The 20,316-nt window shown below is 41.9% G+C and overlaps 1 protein-coding gene and 1 non-coding gene across 2 annotated transcripts; both read left to right on the top strand.

Annotated features, from left to right (window-relative positions):
• The first annotated feature begins 255 nt into the window (after positions 1–255).
• On the top strand, positions 256–14,043 carry BCL7B (BAF chromatin remodeling complex subunit BCL7B). The gene is made up of 6 exons (XM_037154747.2): positions 256–491; positions 2,473–2,548; positions 9,136–9,232; positions 11,901–12,071; positions 12,648–12,727; positions 12,996–14,043. Exons 1-6 carry the CDS (start codon positions 400–402, stop codon positions 13,086–13,088), a joined length of 609 nt encoding a protein of 202 aa, XP_037010642.1. The 5' UTR covers positions 256–399; the 3' UTR covers positions 13,089–14,043.
• On the top strand, positions 7,604–7,710 carry LOC119056373 (U6 spliceosomal RNA). The gene has a single exon (XR_005083869.2). It is a non-coding gene; the product is annotated as a U6 spliceosomal RNA (small nuclear RNA).
• Positions 14,044–20,316: the final 6,273 nt, after the last annotated feature.

Below are 20,316 nucleotides of genomic sequence, written 5' to 3'. Positions count from 1 at the left end.
ACAGATAATGGCAGCAAACCTGGCCTGAGAATGAAGGTGCCCACCCCTGAATCCTCTGGGAAAGTATCAGCGATTCCATTGGCAGTGCCTCGCACCTCGCCCTGCCCGCAGCACATGCCCGCCGCTACCTGGCCGCGGCGGGCTTGGGGGTTAAGGGAGATCCCTCCCCGGGCACCCAGGGGACCCAGTCACCAGAGGCGGGGCGCGCGGGCGCGCAGGCGCGCAGAGGCCTGGAGCCCCAAGGGGCGGGCGGGTGCGCGCGATGCCTCGCGCACGCGCGCAAGGAGGGGGTGACGGCCGAGGTGACGCTGCTGCGGCGGGAGGGTAGTGGCGCGTGAGGGGCGCGATTCCTCGGGTCTTGGGAGCAATACCCTAGCTCCCATCGCTCCCGCCGCCACCATGTCGGGCAGGTCAGTCCGGGCCGAGACCCGCAGCCGAGCCAAGGACGACATCAAGAAGGTGATGGCGGCCATCGAGAAAGTGCGGAAATGGTGAGGGGCCAGGACTGAGGGTGCTAGCAGGGGTCCCCGGCCCAGGCCCAGAGGAGCGCCAGACTGACGGGTGGGATGGAACCTACCGGCTGGTGTTTGGGGGAGGGGGTAGCAGAAGAAGGCGGGAGGAGAATGCGGCTTGGCTGGCGTGAGGTCAGAGGGCGCATTCGCCGTGGCCAATCAGCGGCTGGGCAGGCTCTGGCCACGCCCACCTGTCAGTAGGTGGTGCGTCACAGGGGAGCGCCGGTATCCGGTTATACTGGTCTGCTTGGCTTCTCTCCTTGCACCTATATGGGCACAGATGCATCTCCTTGTCAGCCTGACTCTGGAACCTTTTGCATTGTGAACTGACCCATATAGTAATTAACTGACTATCCCGTCCGCCACACTAAGCGCTGTACATATTAACACATCGAAGTTTGGTGAGAGGTACTCGGTACCTACCTGCCACGGGAGCACACTTGGTATGGGAATCAAAACTTGGTATGGGACACTTATGGTCAAGATACTTCCTATATTTGACTTTTAAGCCTCAAAAATGGCAATTTGATATAATTAAACTTAATGATTAAGTGAGTAATAGTGAAATGAGTTGTTTGATGTCTGTTTCCAACTGAAGTGTAGGCTCTGTGATTGTAAGGACTGTGTATCTTGTTTCTTGTGTGCCCAGGGCCTGCCACAGGGTTTTGTATATTAAATATTTGTTAAATAACTGAGGAAATGGAGTCTTGTCCAGGAATTAACTTCTGGTATTCTAAGTCTGTAGTTCATTCTTTCTGTTACATCAGTTTTCTTTTATACTTTCCTGTGATGTCATTTGATGAATAGTATCATCAGTAGCAATAGAAACAACAGTTACATTTTTTGCCTTTTTATATGATCAGATTTGGACTTGAATTTTTCACAAGTCATATTTCAAGTGCCCCATCTCTGCTTGTCCATAATTTACTGCCTTATTCAAGAATATCACTTGCTTTACCCTAGATGTGTGCCTGGGAAGAAAAATAAAGCTACTTGTATTTTTAAGGCTTATCTCAAAAGTTACTTCCTCTAAAGTAATACCATAAATCAGCCCTTCAATGGCTTGGTCTTCATCTCTTCCAGAAGACAATATAAGGCTTGGTTCTGTTAGCTGGAAGCATCCTGGCCTGTGATTATTTTTCAGTGGAGTTGTGTTTCAACCCAGAGTTCCACAGGAGTCATAGGAGTTAGCTCATCTATGGGATATCCTAGTCTTACTCTGTCTTTTTGTTTTAATTTTATTTATTTATTTATTTATTTATTTATTTATTTATTTTAGAGAGAGGGGAAGGGAGGGAGAAGGAGAGGGAGAGAAGCATTGATATGTGAGAGAAACACTGGTGGATTGCCTCTTGCATACCCCCAGTTGGGGACCTAGCTTGCAACTCGGGCATGTGCCCTGACTGGGAATTGAACCAGTGACCTTTCCTACTGCAGGCCAGTGCTTAATCCACTCAGCCACACCAGCCAGCACTTACTCTATCTTTCAGCCTTGTCATTCTTGCCACCTTCAATGATTTCCTTATTCCTTCCAATGAGCTCCCCTGGTAGGGACCATATCTTATACATCTTTTATATCCTGTCCTGCAGGGCCTTGTATAATAGGGCTGTATAAATATCTGTGAAATTGAGTTAAGTTTTGGAAAATAGATAGATGCTAGGTAGATACCTGAGTTTGGAAATGTGCTGGCACTCTATATTGGTATAGTGAGGAGAAAAGTGGCTCTGGTACATTGTACATGAGGAAAGGTCAAAGTACAGAGTTCAGATCAAAAGGAATTTGACAATTTTTCTGAAAGAATGACTGTGCACTGAAAGTTATGGTGTAATTAGACAGATAGGAAGTTTGGAAGGTCTTTAAGATTGAAGGAATGATCTGCTGAGAAATAGGGCAGCACAAGTTATGAACAGAAAATCTATTTTATTCTTTTATCAGTCCTAAGAAGTGTCTTTCTTTTAGGGAGAAAAAGTGGGTGACGGTGGGTGACACATCCCTTAGGATATTTAAGTGGGTTCCTGTAACAGACAGCAAGGAGGTAAGTGTGGAAGAAAATCCCAACAAAAAAGGTACTGTTTTCTTTCTTTGATTGACTTTTAATGATAAAGGAATTTATTTCCCCAGACTTGAGAGTAAAATACATAAAGGCACCACCCCCTGTCACTGGCTCACACAAAGCTTCCCTTTATTCCCATTCCTTAACCTATCCCTCTTTTCCAGGGCTTGGTGAACTGCAGCTCAGGCTGTTCCCTGTGGGTGTTAGTGCAGCTTTTTTGGAACTCTGCTGTGCCCACTGGTTTCCTTATTGCATGACTGCTTTTGAGTTATAATGGCAGAGTTGAGTATTTGCCATAAGACCTGGTGGCCCACAGAGTCTAAAATACTTATTATCTGGCTCTTTGAGAAAAAGTTTGCTGACTCCTGCTTTTATCCAATTAGCTACTCACTGTAATGTACTTTTATGTGTTTTATATGTGTGTATGCCATTCTCATTTCTCTTCCATGGGTTTATTTGGACAGCTGCGTCTTCTTACAAAATATGTATTCTTGCATAGCATTGTTTCATATTGGTGTTTTAAAATTTTCACATCTAAATGTAGCATTGTGCTAAAAACCTCTATTCTGTTTTGTTCAACCTTGTTCTTGAGAACTCTCCATGTTTCAATCATTGTAAATAGAGTTTCTGCCTTTGACTCTTGCATTGTGTTCTCTTATACACAGTGATCCCATTTATCTACACATTTCCTGGGTAATAAAATGCCCAGATTATCTCCAGCCTTTTTTCCCTAATTGTTTTTGAAAAATCTAAAATATAAAACACATAGAAGTATATAAAACATAAATGTACTGTATAATGAGTAAATGTAAAGCTGATATCCTTGTCAAAACAACCCAGGTCAAAAAATACAGCAATTCCAACTCTCCCCGAGGTCTCTGTGTGACTTTTCCCAGCATCCCCTCTCTCCTCTCTAGAGGAAATGTGGCTCCTACTTTTCTTTTTCTTACCACTTTTCTAGTCATTTGCAAGCATTGTAAACTTTATATAAACAGTATCATGAACTGTCTTTTTTGTGTGTGTCTTGCTTTTTTAAAAGCTCAGCATTATACTTATAAAATTCATCCATGTCGTCTTTGGAGCTATTTGCTCTTTTTTGTTGCTACATGGAATTTCATTACAGAACTATACCATCATTTATCTTTCTGACTCTTCTGTGCGTGGATGTTTGGAGTGTCCCCAGTTTGAGACACTAAGAACAACGATCCTGTGAGCACTCTAATTCAGTATGTGAGTCAACGTGTGCAAGAGTTTTTCTGGGAGAGACTCCTGGGAGTGGAGTTGCTGGATCTTGGATTTGTGTTTTTTTGACTTAAACTAGCTAATGCTAAACTATTTCCCAAAGTGAGTGATTGTATCAGTTTACAGGGATGGGCAAAATTAGGTTTAAGTATCCACTGTTGTCAGTCATTGGTTAAATTACCAGCCATCATTACCTAAAAGTTAAATTATAAGTAAGAATATGAAATGCTAACAATAATAAGAAGATGAAAAATAATACAGTAATTAATTAATAAATAATATTATAAGAAGAAACTCTGCCCTGGCTGGTGTGGCTCAGTGGATTGAGTGCCAGCCTGCGAACCAAAGGGTCAACTGATCCATTCCCGGTCAGGGCACATGCCTGAGTTGTGGGCCAGGTCCCCAGTAGGGGGCGCACGAGAGGCAACCACACACTGATGTTTCTCTCCCTCTCTCCCTCCCTTCCTCTCTCTAAAAGTAAGTAAATAAAATCTTTAAAATATATATTGGTTTAAAAAAAAAAACAAAATCCCCCTAAAACTCCATATCCATTCAACAATTCCCCGTTCCTGTACTCCATTTTTGACTTTGTATTCCAAGGTCAGGCTTTAGCTATCATTCATTCAGCACATTCAGGTTCCAGGCAACAGGAGGAATGTAAGGATGGCAAATTGTATTTTCAGGAATTTAAGGAGTTTCCTAGAAATTGCCTCAGGACAAATATATACACTTACTTTGTGTGTTTATAATAGCTTGTGGCACATCTAATGTCCAGATAGGCTGGGAAAATGTGACCACCTAAAAACCCTATTAATATGGGCAAGGATTTTTGCCATACAATTGCTTTTTTCTCTCTCTTCACCTCATGATGACGAGATAAATTTTCTTCTGCTAATTTGAAAGTCCTATCCTTTTTTTACTATTGGCTACCTCTAACTTAAGAGTTAATATTTGTCCCTGTAAAGCTTATCAAAATCTGTATTTTCCCTCTGACCCCGCAATGCTTGCAACTCCTCCCGTCTCTACTCCTGTATCCCCTCCATCACTACCATGGACTTAGTTTCTACTGGAATTTTAGGTTAGATATTCAGTTCAGATATTTCAGTTTTTTACAGATAGTTCTTGTTTTACTCATTGCTCAATTAGATAAAGTAAGCATTACTAATTATTTACTAACCCTCTGCTACCTATTATTGTTTTCTCCTATATTCATTTCTCTGTTTGCTGGAATCCATCCTTTAAGGGTTTTTTCAAAGAGGGCTTTTATAGAATAAACTTTCTGAAAATATCTTTTTATTCCTAAAAAATCTTTGTTTTCATGTTTAATTGATTATTTTACCTGTATATGGAATTCTACATTCAAAATTCTTTTCTTTCAGCATTTTAAAATTATTACTCAATTGGGCTCCTGGTGTTGCTGTTGAGACGTTTGACATCAGTCTAAATCTTTTTTTTTTCTCTATAAACTGGTAGTTTTATCTGTTGTAGTTTTTTTCCATTGGCATTTAGTCCCCTTAAAATAATTCTTGATTCTTTGAAGGTGATCCTCTTGTATTCCTGGGAATTTTTAGAATTTCTTTTCTGTCTTTGTTCTCCTAGGACTTCTATAAGAATATCTATAATGTTCACATCTAGTTTCTTTATTTCTGAACTTTTTTCTCATTTATTTCATCTCCTAATTCTTTCCTAATATCCCTATTCTGATTTCTCAACCCAGTTTTTGCTCATCAATCCTTTCTTCACCTGTATCTATTTCTGCCACTAAACTCATTTACTTAATTTTTATTTTGAACAATTATTTATACCAACTTTTTCAATTGGTTCTTTTTTGAAACAGCTTTCCAGTACATTTCTTATTTTTGTGAGCTGACTCACTGTGTTTTCATTTAAACTTTTCTGTCCCATTACCATTCTGGTATAGCTTGTTCTATTTATTGTCTTTCATGGTGCTTGTTTTCCCCCAGTGTCTGGTTAGTTCTTTCTGGGCATTTACCTGTTATTCCTTTGGGACTCTAAGCTCTCTTGGCTAATATATGTAACTGAGGGGAGTATATAAGCTTAAGCTCTGGTTCTCCCTCCTTTAAACGAATTTAAGGGATGGGGTTAGCCTTAGGATTCAGTCTTTCTCTTTTTCCTCTGCCATGTACCCCGCTTCCCCGGGGACCTTCCTAGTACCAGTCTTCCATGTGCTACCTTTATATAGGAACAACCATCCTTCCTGTCATTGCCAGGCCCAGGGAACTGGAGGGTGAAAGCTAGGAGAGCTCTGGAGCCACCCTTTTTTCTTCATCCAACCAGGGTTGGATGATACCCTGGATCCAGTGATACCATTTTGCTAGAAACAACCTCCTCACCCCACTCCATTTCTGCCGTATAAGTACCCGGCTCTTTCCTATTCAAATTCTCTCTGCCCAGGACTCAGCTCCCTTTGTCTCTCCTGAGGGTTTCTCACAATGTTTGCGTTGCTTTCTTAGCTGGACCCTGAGGGCCATCAGTTTATTTTATCCTCCAGTGATCCATGGCAGTGAGCAATGCCATCTTCTAAAGTACCAGCATAGACCTGTTAGATTAGGAAATGGAAAATGACAATCGAATTGGTAAAGAAAAATTGTGAAGGCCCTGGCTGGTGTGGCTCAGTGGACTGAGTGCCAGCCTGTGAACCAAAGGGTCGCCCATTCAATTCCCAGTCAGGACACATGCCTGGGTTGTGGAGGGGCGTGTGAGAGGTAACCACACACTGTTTTTCTCCTTCTTTTTCTCTCTTGCTTCCCCTCTCTCCAAAAATAAATAAAAAATCTTTTTTAAAAATTGCGAAGAATATAAGGGAGTGGAACACTCACTGCTGATGGGAGAGTAAATTGACACCAACTTTATACAGGTCAAGTTGATCATAAAGCTTTCAGTAATAAATTTGTTAGCTAGATGGTGGGAGAGATAATGTATACGAATATCAAGTCAACACAATGTACACTTTTAAAAATCCTACTGTTTTATTTGTCATGTATAACGAACTCAGTAAAACTGAGGGGTTAAAAAGCTTTTAAAATATGTATCCCTTAGGTCTAGAAGTTTTATTTCTAGCAATTTATTGTCAGGAGATAATCATATGTGTATGAGATACATCTGCAATGTTCATCATTACATTATTGTTCAGTGTTTAAAATTGCAAGCAAAATGATTCTTATTGTAGGATTCATTAAGTTATTGTGCATCTATATCTTGTGAAGCTTTGTAACCATAAAAACATTACTCAGTGGCATAGGAAAATGTTTTTAATGCAGTGAATGAAGAAAGGGAAGCAAGTTATAATATTATGATCCATTTTCATACAAATATATGTATAGGTTGACTGAGATTTTCATCTTTTTCTGTATTTCCAGAATTTTCTTGTAGTAAAATAGGTACTTTACGTGAACACATGTAATTCAGTCATTAAAATAAAGACAGAAGAGAGATCAGAAAAAAATAATGATAAAGCCAAATGTTGGCATGGGTGCTTATGTAACTAGTATACCAAATACCTATATTGCCACTGTCCTTTTAGAGAGTGCTGTTTAAGGAAAATAATATGTTTTTGCTTTCTGATCTAGAAGGAATATATTTTTGTGAATTTTATCTGAATAATCCAGGAAAAAGTGAAAGTTGAGCATTGTGACTTTATTCCTAGTAATAATAAACAAACACAATCCTAAATAAGCTAAAGCTAAATGTTCATTAGTTGAGTGAATTAAGTGAAGTTGAAGTTATTAAATGAATTATGATATAGAGAAATTATGCATTTATTAAAAATTATGTGTGCTTGCTTCAGTAGCACATATACTAAAATTGGAACGATACAGAGAAGGTTAGCATGGCCCCTGTGCAAGGATGACACGCAAATTCGTAAAGCGTTCCATATTTTTAGGAGCTACTACCTTTTGCAACGACATGGATGGAACTGGAAAGCATTATGCTGAGTGAAATAGGCCAGATGTTGAAAGACAAATACCATATGATCTCACCTTTAACAGGAAGCTAAACAACAAAACAAACAAGCAAACAGAATAAAAACAAAGACACTGAAATAGAACAAATATGAAGGACACAGGGAAGAGAGCTATGAAGTATTTCTAATGGGCAACTTAGTTGCTTAAAATAAGCAGTTGTTTGCAAGATATGACAGGTTTCATTGTGATATTTCCTTTTAAAAATCTATATGAAGATGTCTTTTGCCCTGGCCGTTGCAACTGAGTGGATTGAGCATGGGCTGTGAACTAAAGGGTCGCCAGTTCAATTCCCAGTCAGGGCACATGCCTAGGTTGCAGGCCAGGTCCCCAATGGGGGCCATGTGAGAGTCAACCACACATTGATGTTTCTCTCCCTCTCTTTCTTCCTCTCTTCCCCTCTCTCTAAAAATAAATAAAACTTTAAAAAAATTATGTTTATGTAGATTAGTAAAGAGGTAAAGTGTCATTACATTAAAATTATGTTTGTATAGTAAAAAAATGAAGGGAAGGACATACATAAATATGTATAGTTGATTTATTACAGAGATAGAATTGAGAGTTATAAAAAAAATTACATTGTATTACCAGTACAGTACACATAGAATAAAGAGACATGTATAAGCAGTATGAATTAGTGAATTTGAAATTACCCCTAAACTTTTGGTTGTTGTGACACTCTCATTTGCAAATTTCCTTTCCTGTGGGTTTGTTTGTTGCAAGGTAGCCTTTCCTACTGTGGTTCTCCATCATGTGTAACCTACATCCTGCTTTAATGAAATCATGTTATAGACAAAGATTGAAGTAGGCTGATCATTTTGAATGGACGAACTGGTTCATCCATTGGTCAGGAATAGAACTAGCAGGAGCCCTTTTGTCTTATAACTTCTTGCATTACATGTAAAGTGACTCTTTCCTTTTTCTAGTCAGAAGTCAATCTTCTTTCACTTATTTTTCCTGCTGTGCTACTAAAATAGGAATCTTTTTCAAATGAGTATTTTGTGTTTCTTGCCCATCCCATAAGGAAAGGTTGGATAGAGCATTCTGATCAGGGCAGAAAGCAGAAGAGTACCACAGGGAGATCTAGGGAAGCACGTGTATCTGTCTCTCACTTTTCATTCATGATATTAGCGCTGAGAGGGTCCATTTTACAGATAGAGACACTGAGGCTTGTGGCACCTTGTCCAGGATTCTGTTATGCCGTAGGCCCTGTAGTCTCAAAACCACTGTTGTCACTCCTGTTCAGTCCTAATCTAGACCTCTGTGGTGTCTCAACAAGCACCAGTCTCCCTCTCTGAGTCTCCTGGTTGGCTCTGTCATATTCCTCTTTTTTTCCTTTTCTAGAAAGAAAAGTCAAAAGCGAACGGCTCAGCAGCCCGGGAACCTAATGGCTTTCCCTCTGATGCCTCAGCCAATTCCTCTCTCCTTCTTGAATTCCAGGGTGAGTTGCATCCATGTCTGCCTTGCAGGAAAATGAAAACTTAGATGAAACCATCGATAATAAGAACAGTTCTATGTATCATTTCAGTGCCTACTGTTTTGCTGGAATCTTGCTAGGCACTATAATAAATCTTTTCATTTATACCTTACAATAACCCTGGAAGATAGATGATAGTATTCTCGTTTTCCATTTTAAAAAAAACAGGCTCAGAGAGGTGAAGTTATGTATATAAAGTCACATAACTCATAAGTGACAAACTTCACATTAGCTTCTGGTTTTCTGGATCAGAAGCTCTTTTTTTTAGACTCTATACTGTATGCCAGTGCCTGAGAGTAGGCCACCTGAAGCCAGGGCATCTGCCTGTCCCCTGTTGGCACAGGTTCTGCCCCCTAAATCAGTCTTCAGTAAGCATCTTGACTGTGTCAGCACTGCATTCATTAATGGTGACTCTCACACCCACGTGTCAGTTACTGTTTGTGAAGCACTTGCACTTTGGTTTCTCGTTTTTATCCTTATACCAGCCTGTGATATAAAGCAGGCAGTTTATCATCTCCAGTTAAGGAAACTGATGCTCTAAGAAGTGTTTGCCTAAGTTCAAAAGTGATAAAGCTTTATTCTTTTTTTTGTATTTGTTTTTCTTTCTTTCCTTTTTTTTAAGAGGTTTATTCTTTTTATAATAAAATGCAACTTTCAGCCGTGACTGGTGTGGCCCAGTGGGTTAGGCATTGTCCCCCAAACTGAAAGTTCGCCAGTTCAACTCCAGGTCAGGGTACATACCTGGATTTTGGGCCAGGTCCCTGGTTGGGGGCGTGCAAGAGCAACAGATCATTGTTTCTCTCGTACATTGATATATCTCTCCCTCTCTTCTTCCCTTCCCTTCTCTAAAAACAAATAAATAAAATCTTTAAAAAAATAAAATACAACTTTCATTTTAGCATAGAAGATAGTGGTCTTCATAGGAGTAAAGACTAGAAAGGGCTTATGATTTTTCTCCTCGTGCAGGTATCCCCTCCCCGCCCTCCCCCAGTCCAGTCCTGACCCCAGGGTCAGTGTGCTGTGGGAAGGGGAATATAAGGGAAAGGTTCTCTAGTTACGTATGGGGAGTTCAATAATTATAGAGATGCACAAGGCTCCATTTTCTCAGTCCGGCCACCATCTCATCCTTTTCATTCAGTGAACACGTAATGACTTTCTGTTATCTGCCAAGTACTGTGCACGAGAGATCCAAGGAACAGTAAGCCACAGAGCCTGTCTGCACAGAGTATAATGGAAGGAAGTGGGTATGTAAAGTAATAAATGCAGATGTGCACAGCATACAACAGGAGCATAAAAGAGAGGGTGGTCATTTTTACCTAGGGTAGCCTGGAGATCAGAGCTCTGTGGAGGACAGGATGCTTGAGCTCAGCATTGGCCTGTATAGGGGCTTTCCAGGAAGACTAGAAAAGCAAATTGTAACAGGCACCTGTGCATGAAGCAACTCTTCACTTAGGATCAATCTTGGCTGGAGCCAGGGGGTGTGTATGACCTGTCAACAGGTAGTGAGCCTGGAGATCACGAAAAGACTCTACATTTTGATAGGGCCTTCTTGTGCCTCCCCAGAGAAGCACTGGGGTTTGAAATTTACCCTTTTGGCAGGAGGGAATCACTGAGGGGTTTAGAAAGATCACGTGAGCTAAGGTGAGGAGTATAGTGGGAATACATGGTATTGAAGGAAGGGCAGCGAGGTGGCTGTTGCTGGAGGCCAGGCCAGAGATAGTGAGGCCTGAACCAGGGCCGCAGGAGACAAAAGAGTGAACACAACTGATAGGGCGGTAGGATGAATCACAACTGCTGACTGGCTGCAGGAAGGTAAGGGAGGAGGAGGAGTTGTTCACTCCTATGTTTCTGACTTAGGTGATGACTTTAGTCTTCAGACAGCTTCCTAGGTGGGACTCCCTTGGCCCTTGAAGCCTCAGATGGTGCCTGGGCCACGGAAGAGCCTGAGCTGAAACCTCTAGGCACTACCACCCTCCCCCTTCAGGTAGCCTAGACCAACAGGAGTGTCCAACCTTCTGGCCTCTTCTCTGCGCCACACTGGAAGAACTGATGTCTTGGGCCGCACATTAAATACATTGTGACACATAATCACAAAAAAAATCTCAATGTTTTATGTAAATTTATGAGTTTGTGTTGGGCCGCATTCATAGCCATCCTGGGCTGCATGCGGCCCATGGGTTGCGGGTTGGACACCCCTGGCAGAGGGCCAGACAATTTTATAATTTTCTACACTTTGTGTTATGAGAAAGATTGAGAGGCACAGCTATGTCCTTCCCTTCCACTGGACAGTAAGAAAATACCAGGTCTTGAGCTATCAATGTTAGGTAATAATAAGTGTATCTTGACCTTCCTGAAATATACATGTTACATAAATTTAAAGATTCTAACTATATCTGGTGCTTAGAATATGTTGTGAAATAGAAAATGCTTAATCAACTTAGACTGTTGATAACTTGCAGTGCATAGAAGCCCCTTGTACGTCAGCCTTCATTTCAAGAGTGCATGCGCAGCAATGATCGTTGTACCTGGTGTGTCTGTGGCTGCCTAAGGAGACACCAGGCCCTTGCTCTGTACCAAGTTGGAGGACAAATGACCACTCTCAGCTGTTGCCTTTGTTGTGTTTTGTTTTCAGATGAAAACAGCAACCAGAGTTCTGTGTCTGACGTCTATCAACTCAAGGTGGACAGCAGCACTAACTCAAGCCCCAGCCCCCAGCAGAGCGAGTCCCTGAGCCCAGCACACACCTCTGACTTCCGCACCGATGACTCTCAACCTCCTACTCTGGGCCAGGAGATCCTCGAGGGTGAGTCTCAGTTGACTTAGGACGAGCACCTTGGATGGGCCTTGCCTCTTGCTCTTTCTCCTCTTTAAGTAAGTGGTTAGAAAAAATGCTGCGAAGTCTGGCAGCCTCAGGCTATTGGTTAACAGTTTGGACACAGACTGAAGGAAGAAAACGAGTAAAACCAATGAATGCCAAGCTCTATGTGAGGCACCTTTAATATTTAATACCTGGTATAATTCTCTCCCAGACCCTATGAAACAGAAGTTACTATCTCTGTTTTACAGATGAGGAGGTGGAGTCTTAGAAAGTTTGAATTGCTTGTCCAGGATCACATAGGTAGTAACTGGTGGAACTGGATGTCTCCAGTTTCATTCCTTCTAACTTCAGAGTTTATGCTCTTTGCATTATCTCCTGTGAATTTCTTCTTATAGTACATATTTTTTCTAAAATATGTCTGTTGATTCTTCAGCCAGTGTTGCCTCTTCACCAAGGCATGTCTACATAGCTCTTAGGAAAGCTCCCTTAGCTTAAGGCAGATTCTATAGGAGTCTCTCACCCGAGGAGGCCCTGCAGTTGTGCTGACTTTGCTGTTTTCAGAGCCCTCCCTGCCTGCCTCGGAAGTGGCTGATGAACCTCCCACCCTCACGAAGGAAGAACCAGTTCCACTGGAGACACAGGTGAGTAGGTACTTTGGGCTTCCCAGTTTCTAACATAAAAAGGAAGTGCTTCATTGCCGTGAATGTCACCTACTTTTTTGAAATTGCTGTAGTAGGGTGGAGTGGGGAGGCAGCGAGGGAAACTTGTGTCTCCAGGTGATAAGGTTGGGGAAGATGTTTGGTTATCCAGGAGGAGGTTGGCATTGGGCTTCTGTGTTGTAATTAGGGTGGATGGGGAGGTCTGGTTCAGAGGGTTGGCCCTGTAATTCCATGTTCTGGCTGCTCCTAGATTGCTGAGGAAGAGGACGACTCGGGTGCCCCACCCCTAAAACGCTTCTGTGTGGACCAACCTGCAGTGCCGCAGACAGCATCAGAAAGCTAGCACCATCGTGGCACCCTTCACCGCCTGGCCCCCTGCCTCTATTTATTGCATTCTGGTTCTGGCCGTGCTTTGTTGCTGGGATAAAGGCAAGCACTGGGGTCCAGAGCCTGCCCATAGGAGCCTTCTAGACTGGAAGGCTGACATAGGACTTGGGGTTTTAGCATCATCTTCCCATCCCTGGCACCTGTGTCTGCTTGCTCCTGAGGAGTGTTCATGTCCTTTCTGTACCCCAAGTAGGCTGGAGCATCAGCCATCCCAAGATTCATCTGTCACCTCCAGATAGCAGTCTCTGCTCCAGAACCTCTGGACTGAGCTGCTGGCGCTTCTAGAAGAGGAGAGATGTGGAAGGCACCCTTTAGAGAGGAGTGTCAAGAGTTACTTGAATTTGAATAGTGACTGTAGATTCCTGGACTTGCCCATAGGGCTAGGCGCCCTGTAGGCGGCTATTGGAGAATGCCTGGGCAGGGACTTTGAAGGGAAAGGGCTTTTCTCCACAAAAGGGCAGAAAAGTCCGTATAGATTTCTTGCTGCCCTGGCACTTCTGCCCATTCCTGAGGCTTTCCTGCCTCTCATGGGCTCTCTAGCTGCTGACAATTCTTTGTCCCCCACCATAACCATCCCCTTTCCCAAACACTCATACACGTGCAGCTTTCTGTTTTCTCCTGTACATTTCATTCCAGCGTTCTCTGCCTCCGGCACAGTCCCCAGCTCTCATGCCACAAACTGCCCTAGCAAGAATATGAAGGCTGACGACAGTACTCATCCCCCACAGGTATCCCTGCAGGTCAGACTTTCTAGAAAGATTCCTTTTCTTTGAAATCTGCATGTTTAATTGAACCTTGTGATTTTATTTTTTGTTTCATAAAAGTTTAAGAAATGGAAATGGGCAACAGTGAGTGAAGACATATTTTAGCACTGAATAGATTATTTTTAAAATTAAACTATTTGAAATATGTCCTGCTGGTATCTGAGTGCTTCATTCTTGAAGGTTGTGGGGGTAGGGGCTGGGCGTGGTGGTGGCCGAGTGCTTGTGAAGTCACTGGGCTGCCCGTTGTCTTACTCCTGCTGAGTGACTTTGATGAAATGATTGGAGGCGCCCTTTGAAGTTGTCCTGAAGTTCAGTTGGTACATCTGTTCCTTTGTGCACTGCATGCTACCAACTGGTGTGTGTTCCACAGCACTGGGTCCTTAGGGGGCATTCATGAGTTCTATGTTTTGTTTATAGCAAAATACACATAATGTAAAGTTTATAATTTTTTTGAAATTTATTTTTTTAAATTATTTTTTAAAAAGATTTTATTTATTTATCTTTAGAGAGGAAGGGAAGGAGAGAAGGAGAGAAATATCAATGTATGGTTGCCTCTTGTGAGTCCCCTGCAGGGAACTGGCCTGCAACCCAGGCATGTGCCCTGACTGGGAATTGAACCTCGATCATGTGGTTCGCAGACCCACGCTCAGTCCACTGAGCTACACCAGCCAGGGCTTAAAGTTTATAATTTTAACCATTTTGAAGTGTACGGTTCAGTGGTACTAAATACATACACTGTGCAGTCATCACTGCTTTCTACCTCCCAGCTGTTCACTACCTCAAACAGAAACCCCATAGGTATGGACCTACCCATTTGCCCCTCCCCCAAGGTCCTGGCAATTATTAACTAGAGGCACTAGGGGTGCCTTTAGTGTACCCCCTACTGGGGATCTGGCCCTCAACCCAGGCATGTGACCTGACTGGGAATTGAACTTGCAACCCTTTGTTTCACAGTCTGGCGCTCAATCCACTGAGTCACACTATCCAGGGCATGCTTAAAAAAAAAATTAGCCCTGGCTGGCGTAGCTCAGTGGATTGAGCACAGGCCTGTGAACCAAAGGGTTACAGTTCAATTCCCAATCAGGGCACATGCTTGGGTTGCAGGCCAGTTCCCAGCAGGGGACGCATGAGAGGCAACCATACAATGACATTTTTTTCCCTCTCCCTTCCCCCTCTAAAGATACATAAACAAAATCTTTTTTAAAAATTAACATAATGTACTATAAAGTTGTCAGATTGTCACAGATACTGGAATTGTACATGGTACATAAAATAAGTATGCTTTAATGTGTTTAAACAAAGGAAGTTGCCCTGGCCAGGTAGTTCCCTTGGTTAGAGCATTGTCTCAACACACCAAGGTTGCAGGTTCAGTCCCTCCCTGGTCAGGATGCATACAAGAATCAACCAATGAATGCATAAATAAATTGAACAACAAATCGATGATTCTCCCTCTCAAATCAATCAATAAATTCTTTAAAAACAGGAAGTTGTTGAAAGTATAATAAGATCATAAAAAATGACCAGATTTGGAAAAGAACCAAAATAGAGTTTCTGTAAATGAGAAAAAATTTATTGAAATCAAGTGTCACAAAAGGTAAGCAGGAGAGAAAACTTGTTAGAAAACTAACAAGATAGCGGTTGACATTTGTGGTTACATCATGATTAGGGGCTAGGACTGGGAACAGGAGGCTAGGAACTCCATCCCTCAGGAGGCTGAAAGACTGGCTCAGGGGCTGCATCTCTCCGTGGAACTACACAGTGCAGGGGTCCCCAACCTTTTTGGCACCAGGGACCAGTTTGCTAGCTCACCTGCTGCTCACCTCCTGATGTGCAGCCCAATTCTACGTGGGGACCCCTGACGGAGCATAGTGTGGCAGGTGCTGGGGTAGAGCCCACAAAGGAACATGGAGAATGATGGAAAAGGTGTAATAGAAAGCACTCTTTTCTCACATTGACTTCTATTTTATTTTATTTTTTTTTAATTAATTTATTTTTTAGAGAAAGAAGAAAGGAAAAGAGGGAGAAACATCAGTGTGTGGTTGCCTCTGGTGCACCCCAACTGGAGACCTTACCTGCAACCCAGGCATGTGCTCCTTACTGGGAACTGCACTGGCGACCCTTTGGTTCACAGTCTGGTGCTCAATCCAGCTGAGCCACACCAGCCAGAGATGACTTTTATTTTAGCACGACTTAATTAATGTTCTAAGAAATTCAGGCTAGGACTCTAATACCATCCTAGAATCTTGATGCGGGTAAGGGTTAGGAGGAGGAGTAAAAGAGAAGGGGAAAAGCATGCTATAAACAAATAACTTGTAAATTTCCTCAAGGTAATGGTAGGCCCAATATATAGGCACATTTGAATTACTAAGAAAAATCTATATGAACCCAGTCACTAAGTTCACTGAACATGAATAAGCACAAAAAAATCAATAAAGCTTGATTTTTACACAAGAGAACTTTGAAGTGTGGGAAAGGTAAGTGCATGGGAACTATTTGCTCATTATCTTGGAAAATGGCATTTATTTGTTTTACAAATATTTGTTGAAAGCATGCCCTGGCTTCTCTGTAAAGTACAACTGGTAGACACGTGGTCTCCGCCTTTCTGGAGCTTGTACTCAGGTGATGCAGAGAAGCTAGATAGGAGCTTGTGCTGTGGGTGTGGTGAGGGGAGAATACTACTGGGGCTCCGAGAAGAATCTTGGAGGCTTTGAGATCAGAAAAGCTTTTTTGTTTTTTTAATGAGAGAAAGTTAATTGAGAAAGTCACAGAAGTAGAAGAAGTGAGCTTGTAGGTATTGTCAGTTTGTCCCCTTATTGGTGATGAGTTTGATCAGTTAGCTAAAGTGATGTTTTCCAGACTTTCCACCTTTAGGATGCTTTTACGTAAGTAATCTGTAGGAAGTGATCATTTTACATGGTTCCCCAACAACCTTTCACTCACTGATTTTAGCACACACTGATGATCTATTTCTGAATCAATTACCTCATTGAAGGTTGCAAAATGGTAATTTTTGTAAGTCATTCTTTTCACACTGACAGCATTTTGTAAAAGATTTTCCTTCTCTTTCACTTTTGTTTTTTCTCTCTGAGTTTCATTACGGGCCTATGGATTCCTTTTATTTATCTTTTTAAAAGATTTTATTTATTTATTTATTTTTAGAGAGAGGGAAAGGGAGGGAGAAAGAGGGAGAGAAATATCAATGTCTGGTTGCCTCTTGCGCACCCACCACTGGAGACCTGGCCAGCAACCCAGGCATGTGCCCTGACTGGGAACTGAACAGCCAACCCTTTGGTTTGCAGGCTGACACTCAATCCACTGAACCACACCAGCCAGGGCATGGATTCCTTTTATATTCAGTGTGTATTATATTAAATTCATTACTGTCAACTTTTTTAATGTTCAAACTCCTAGATTCAGCCAGTTTGTGGCTCCTGTGTCCTTTGGACATGCTCCCATCATTATTTGAGCAGTTCCTTTCTTTTAGGAAAGGAGTCACCTTGAACTTTGCTATCCGCAATCATTTTTCCAAGGAGCCTTGGCTCCTTTTAGTGGGAAATGGTATTTAGAAACCTAGATAAACTTGGCTTTGCTGAGTAAGGAGTTTGAGGCATGTAGTAGAAAGACCTGACAGATTGCGGAGGGCCTTAAAGGTCAGGCTAGATAGTTGTGTTTTACTCTGTTGGCTTTAGGGAGCCAACCACTGGAAACCAAGACCAGGAGAGTGACATAATGTGCAAGATCCTATGGAAAGGAAAGCAAGGGAGGCAGGGGGACAAATTGGAAGGACATTGCCCACATGATATTTTTGCACATATTGAGAGGAGACATTCCATTTAGGCATACAGTGAGAAGGTATACGTACGTAGAAAACAAAATAAAAATAGACAAAGCAAATCAGCGAAACAAAGGAAATCAAATCAGTCACCATGTGGATCATATGTGAACAATACAATACATAATTACAAGTTATACACAATTTTTATTTAAGGAATTACAATATAATTATTTGGGGAATAGCCTTATATATGTATACATGTATATAGTGTTTCTGGGGGGAGAAGAAGACTAAGTTCTCATCTTCCACTGGAGAAAGTAAGCAGCTAATATTAAAACGAAAAAATTAGCCCTGACCGGCATGGCTCAGTTGGTATAATGTCATCCTGCAAAGTGAAATGTTGCAGATTCGACTCCAGATCAGGTCACCTGCCTGCATTCTGGGTTTGATCCTCAGCTGGGGGCCTGCAAGAGGCAACTACTGATGTTTCTCTCCCTCTCTCCTTTCTCTAAAAATAAATAAATAAAATCTTTAAAAAAACTGAAAACTAAAGAATAGCATTATCTATGTTATTTAGAAATATGGAGGTAATACCGGAGGAAACAGCTGAACAAATCGAAAATGGCTGCCGGGGGAGCAGGGCATAGATGAGGATGGGCTGCAGGGCTGCTTTTTGTAGAACTATTTGGTTTGTTGTTGTTTTTTTTAAACTGTTGATATGTTTCCTTTTTGGGACTAAGGACATTTTATCATGAAAAACATAATTTTAATATATTTTAAAACAAGGAAGTCACAGTAGTAGTTTTGGCCAGAGATAATAAAGGCCTGAAGTAGGAGGGTGGGGATAGATCAGGATCTTAGGCAGGTAGAGTTGGCTTTATACTGGGTTTTGCCTTCCATGGTCTCTGCTACCCAAGGTCAACTATGGCCTGAAAATATTAAATGAAAAATTCCAGAAATTAATTCATGAATTTTAAATTGCATGCCTTTTGGAGATTGTTCTGTCTCTCTCAGGACAGGAATCATTTTTTTGTCTAGCATATTCTAACCACACACCTCTCGCTGGTTAGTCACTTAAGTAGCCCTCTTGGTTACCATTGAAGTAGTTGTGTTCAAGTAACCCTTATTTTCCTTAATAAAAGCCCCAAAGCACAAGAGTAGTGATGCAGGTAATTCAGATTTGCCAAAGAGGAGCAATTAAGTGCTTCCTTTAAGCGGTAAGGTCTGTCCTGGCCTGGTAGCTCAGTTGGTTGGAGTGTACCCCATGAACCAAGGTTTAGATTCAATCCCTGGTCAGGGCACATGCAAGAATCAACCAATGAATGCATAAATGAGTGGAACAACCAATTGATATTTCTTTTTCTCTCTTCCTCTCTCTCTAAAAAAAAAAAAAAAAAAAAGGAGAAACTAATTGTTTTTTTGCTCTGGCTGGTGTGGCTCAGTGGATTGAATGCCAGCCTGCGAACTGAAGGGTTGCCCATTCAATTTCCAATTGGGGCACGTGTCTAGGTTGCCAGCCAGGTCTCTGGCTGGGGTTGTGAGAGAGGCAACTGATGGATGTATCTCTCACACATCAATGTTTCTCTCCCTCTCTCCCTCCTCCTTCCTCTAAAAATAAATAAAATCTTTAAAAAAGTAAGTATTTAAAAGTGATAAGGTATATATGTATAGGAAAAATGTGGGGTGTGTTAAAAACTTTTATGGCTGAAATTTTTTCTAAAAGACGGGTTTATTAAGCCAAATGTAACCAGAAAAAGGACCAGGTCCTGGAACATGAATTCTAAACCACCAGTAGCACTGCTAGTTGGAGAAAAACATATTCACAGTCTTAGGATTGATGGCTGCCTCTTTTATGCAAATAGTCTGGAAAAGACAGATGTACTTTGTTTTGAAAGAATTTACATTAGCTGTAGATAGTGGGAGAAGGTGAAGCTGGGGCTAGTTCAGACTCCATGAGGAAGAAACATTTGTTACTTTAGATTGGTTGTGGGTGACTGTCAGGAAAGTTCAAGTGTAAACAAGAAGTTGAATTTCCCGGTAGTGAGCTACTCAGCTATTCTCTTTAGATAATCCAGTGGAAATAGCCACCTAGAAGTTCATTCAGAGTTTTAACATATATTTAGAAATGTAAGTAGTCTTTTGTTGCCTTTGCCCTTTATCTGTTGACTGAGTAATCTCTCTTGTCCCCTCCTTCCACTCTCAGGTCTACTGCAATTTAATTTAGGACTTCTCAGAATTTTCTCTCTGTCATATACAGACTTCGGTACTATTTGTGGTTTCAGGCACCCACTGGGGGTCTTGGAAATTTCCCCCATATATAGGGTTAGTGGGGACTACTGTATCTGGTTGACCCTATGATTGTAGAGCTCAAGAGATACCGAGGCAGAGCCTGTGAGGTTGTGAGGAAGGTGGGGTCCTTAACAGAAGTAAAATAGCTCCGGCTGGTGTGGCACAGTGGATTGAGTGCCTGCCTGTGAACTGAAAGGGTGCAGGTTCGTGTGGCACAGTGGATTGAGTGCCTGCCTGTGAACTGAAAGGGTGCAGGTTCGATTCCCAGTCAGGGCACATGCCTGGGTTGCAGGCCTGGTCCCTAGTTAGTGGCATGTAAGAGACAACCACACATTGATGTTTCTCTCCCTCTCTTT

This window comes from Artibeus jamaicensis, unplaced genomic scaffold, assembly GCF_021234435.1.
Source record: "Artibeus jamaicensis isolate MK-2021 breed Jamaican fruit bat unplaced genomic scaffold, CSHL_Jam_final contig_1582, whole genome shotgun sequence".
Taxonomy (NCBI): Eukaryota; Metazoa; Chordata; class Mammalia; order Chiroptera; family Phyllostomidae; genus Artibeus; species Artibeus jamaicensis.
The sequence above is the reverse complement of the archived record's forward strand: the minus strand, read 5'-3'. Positions and strand labels throughout refer to the sequence as shown.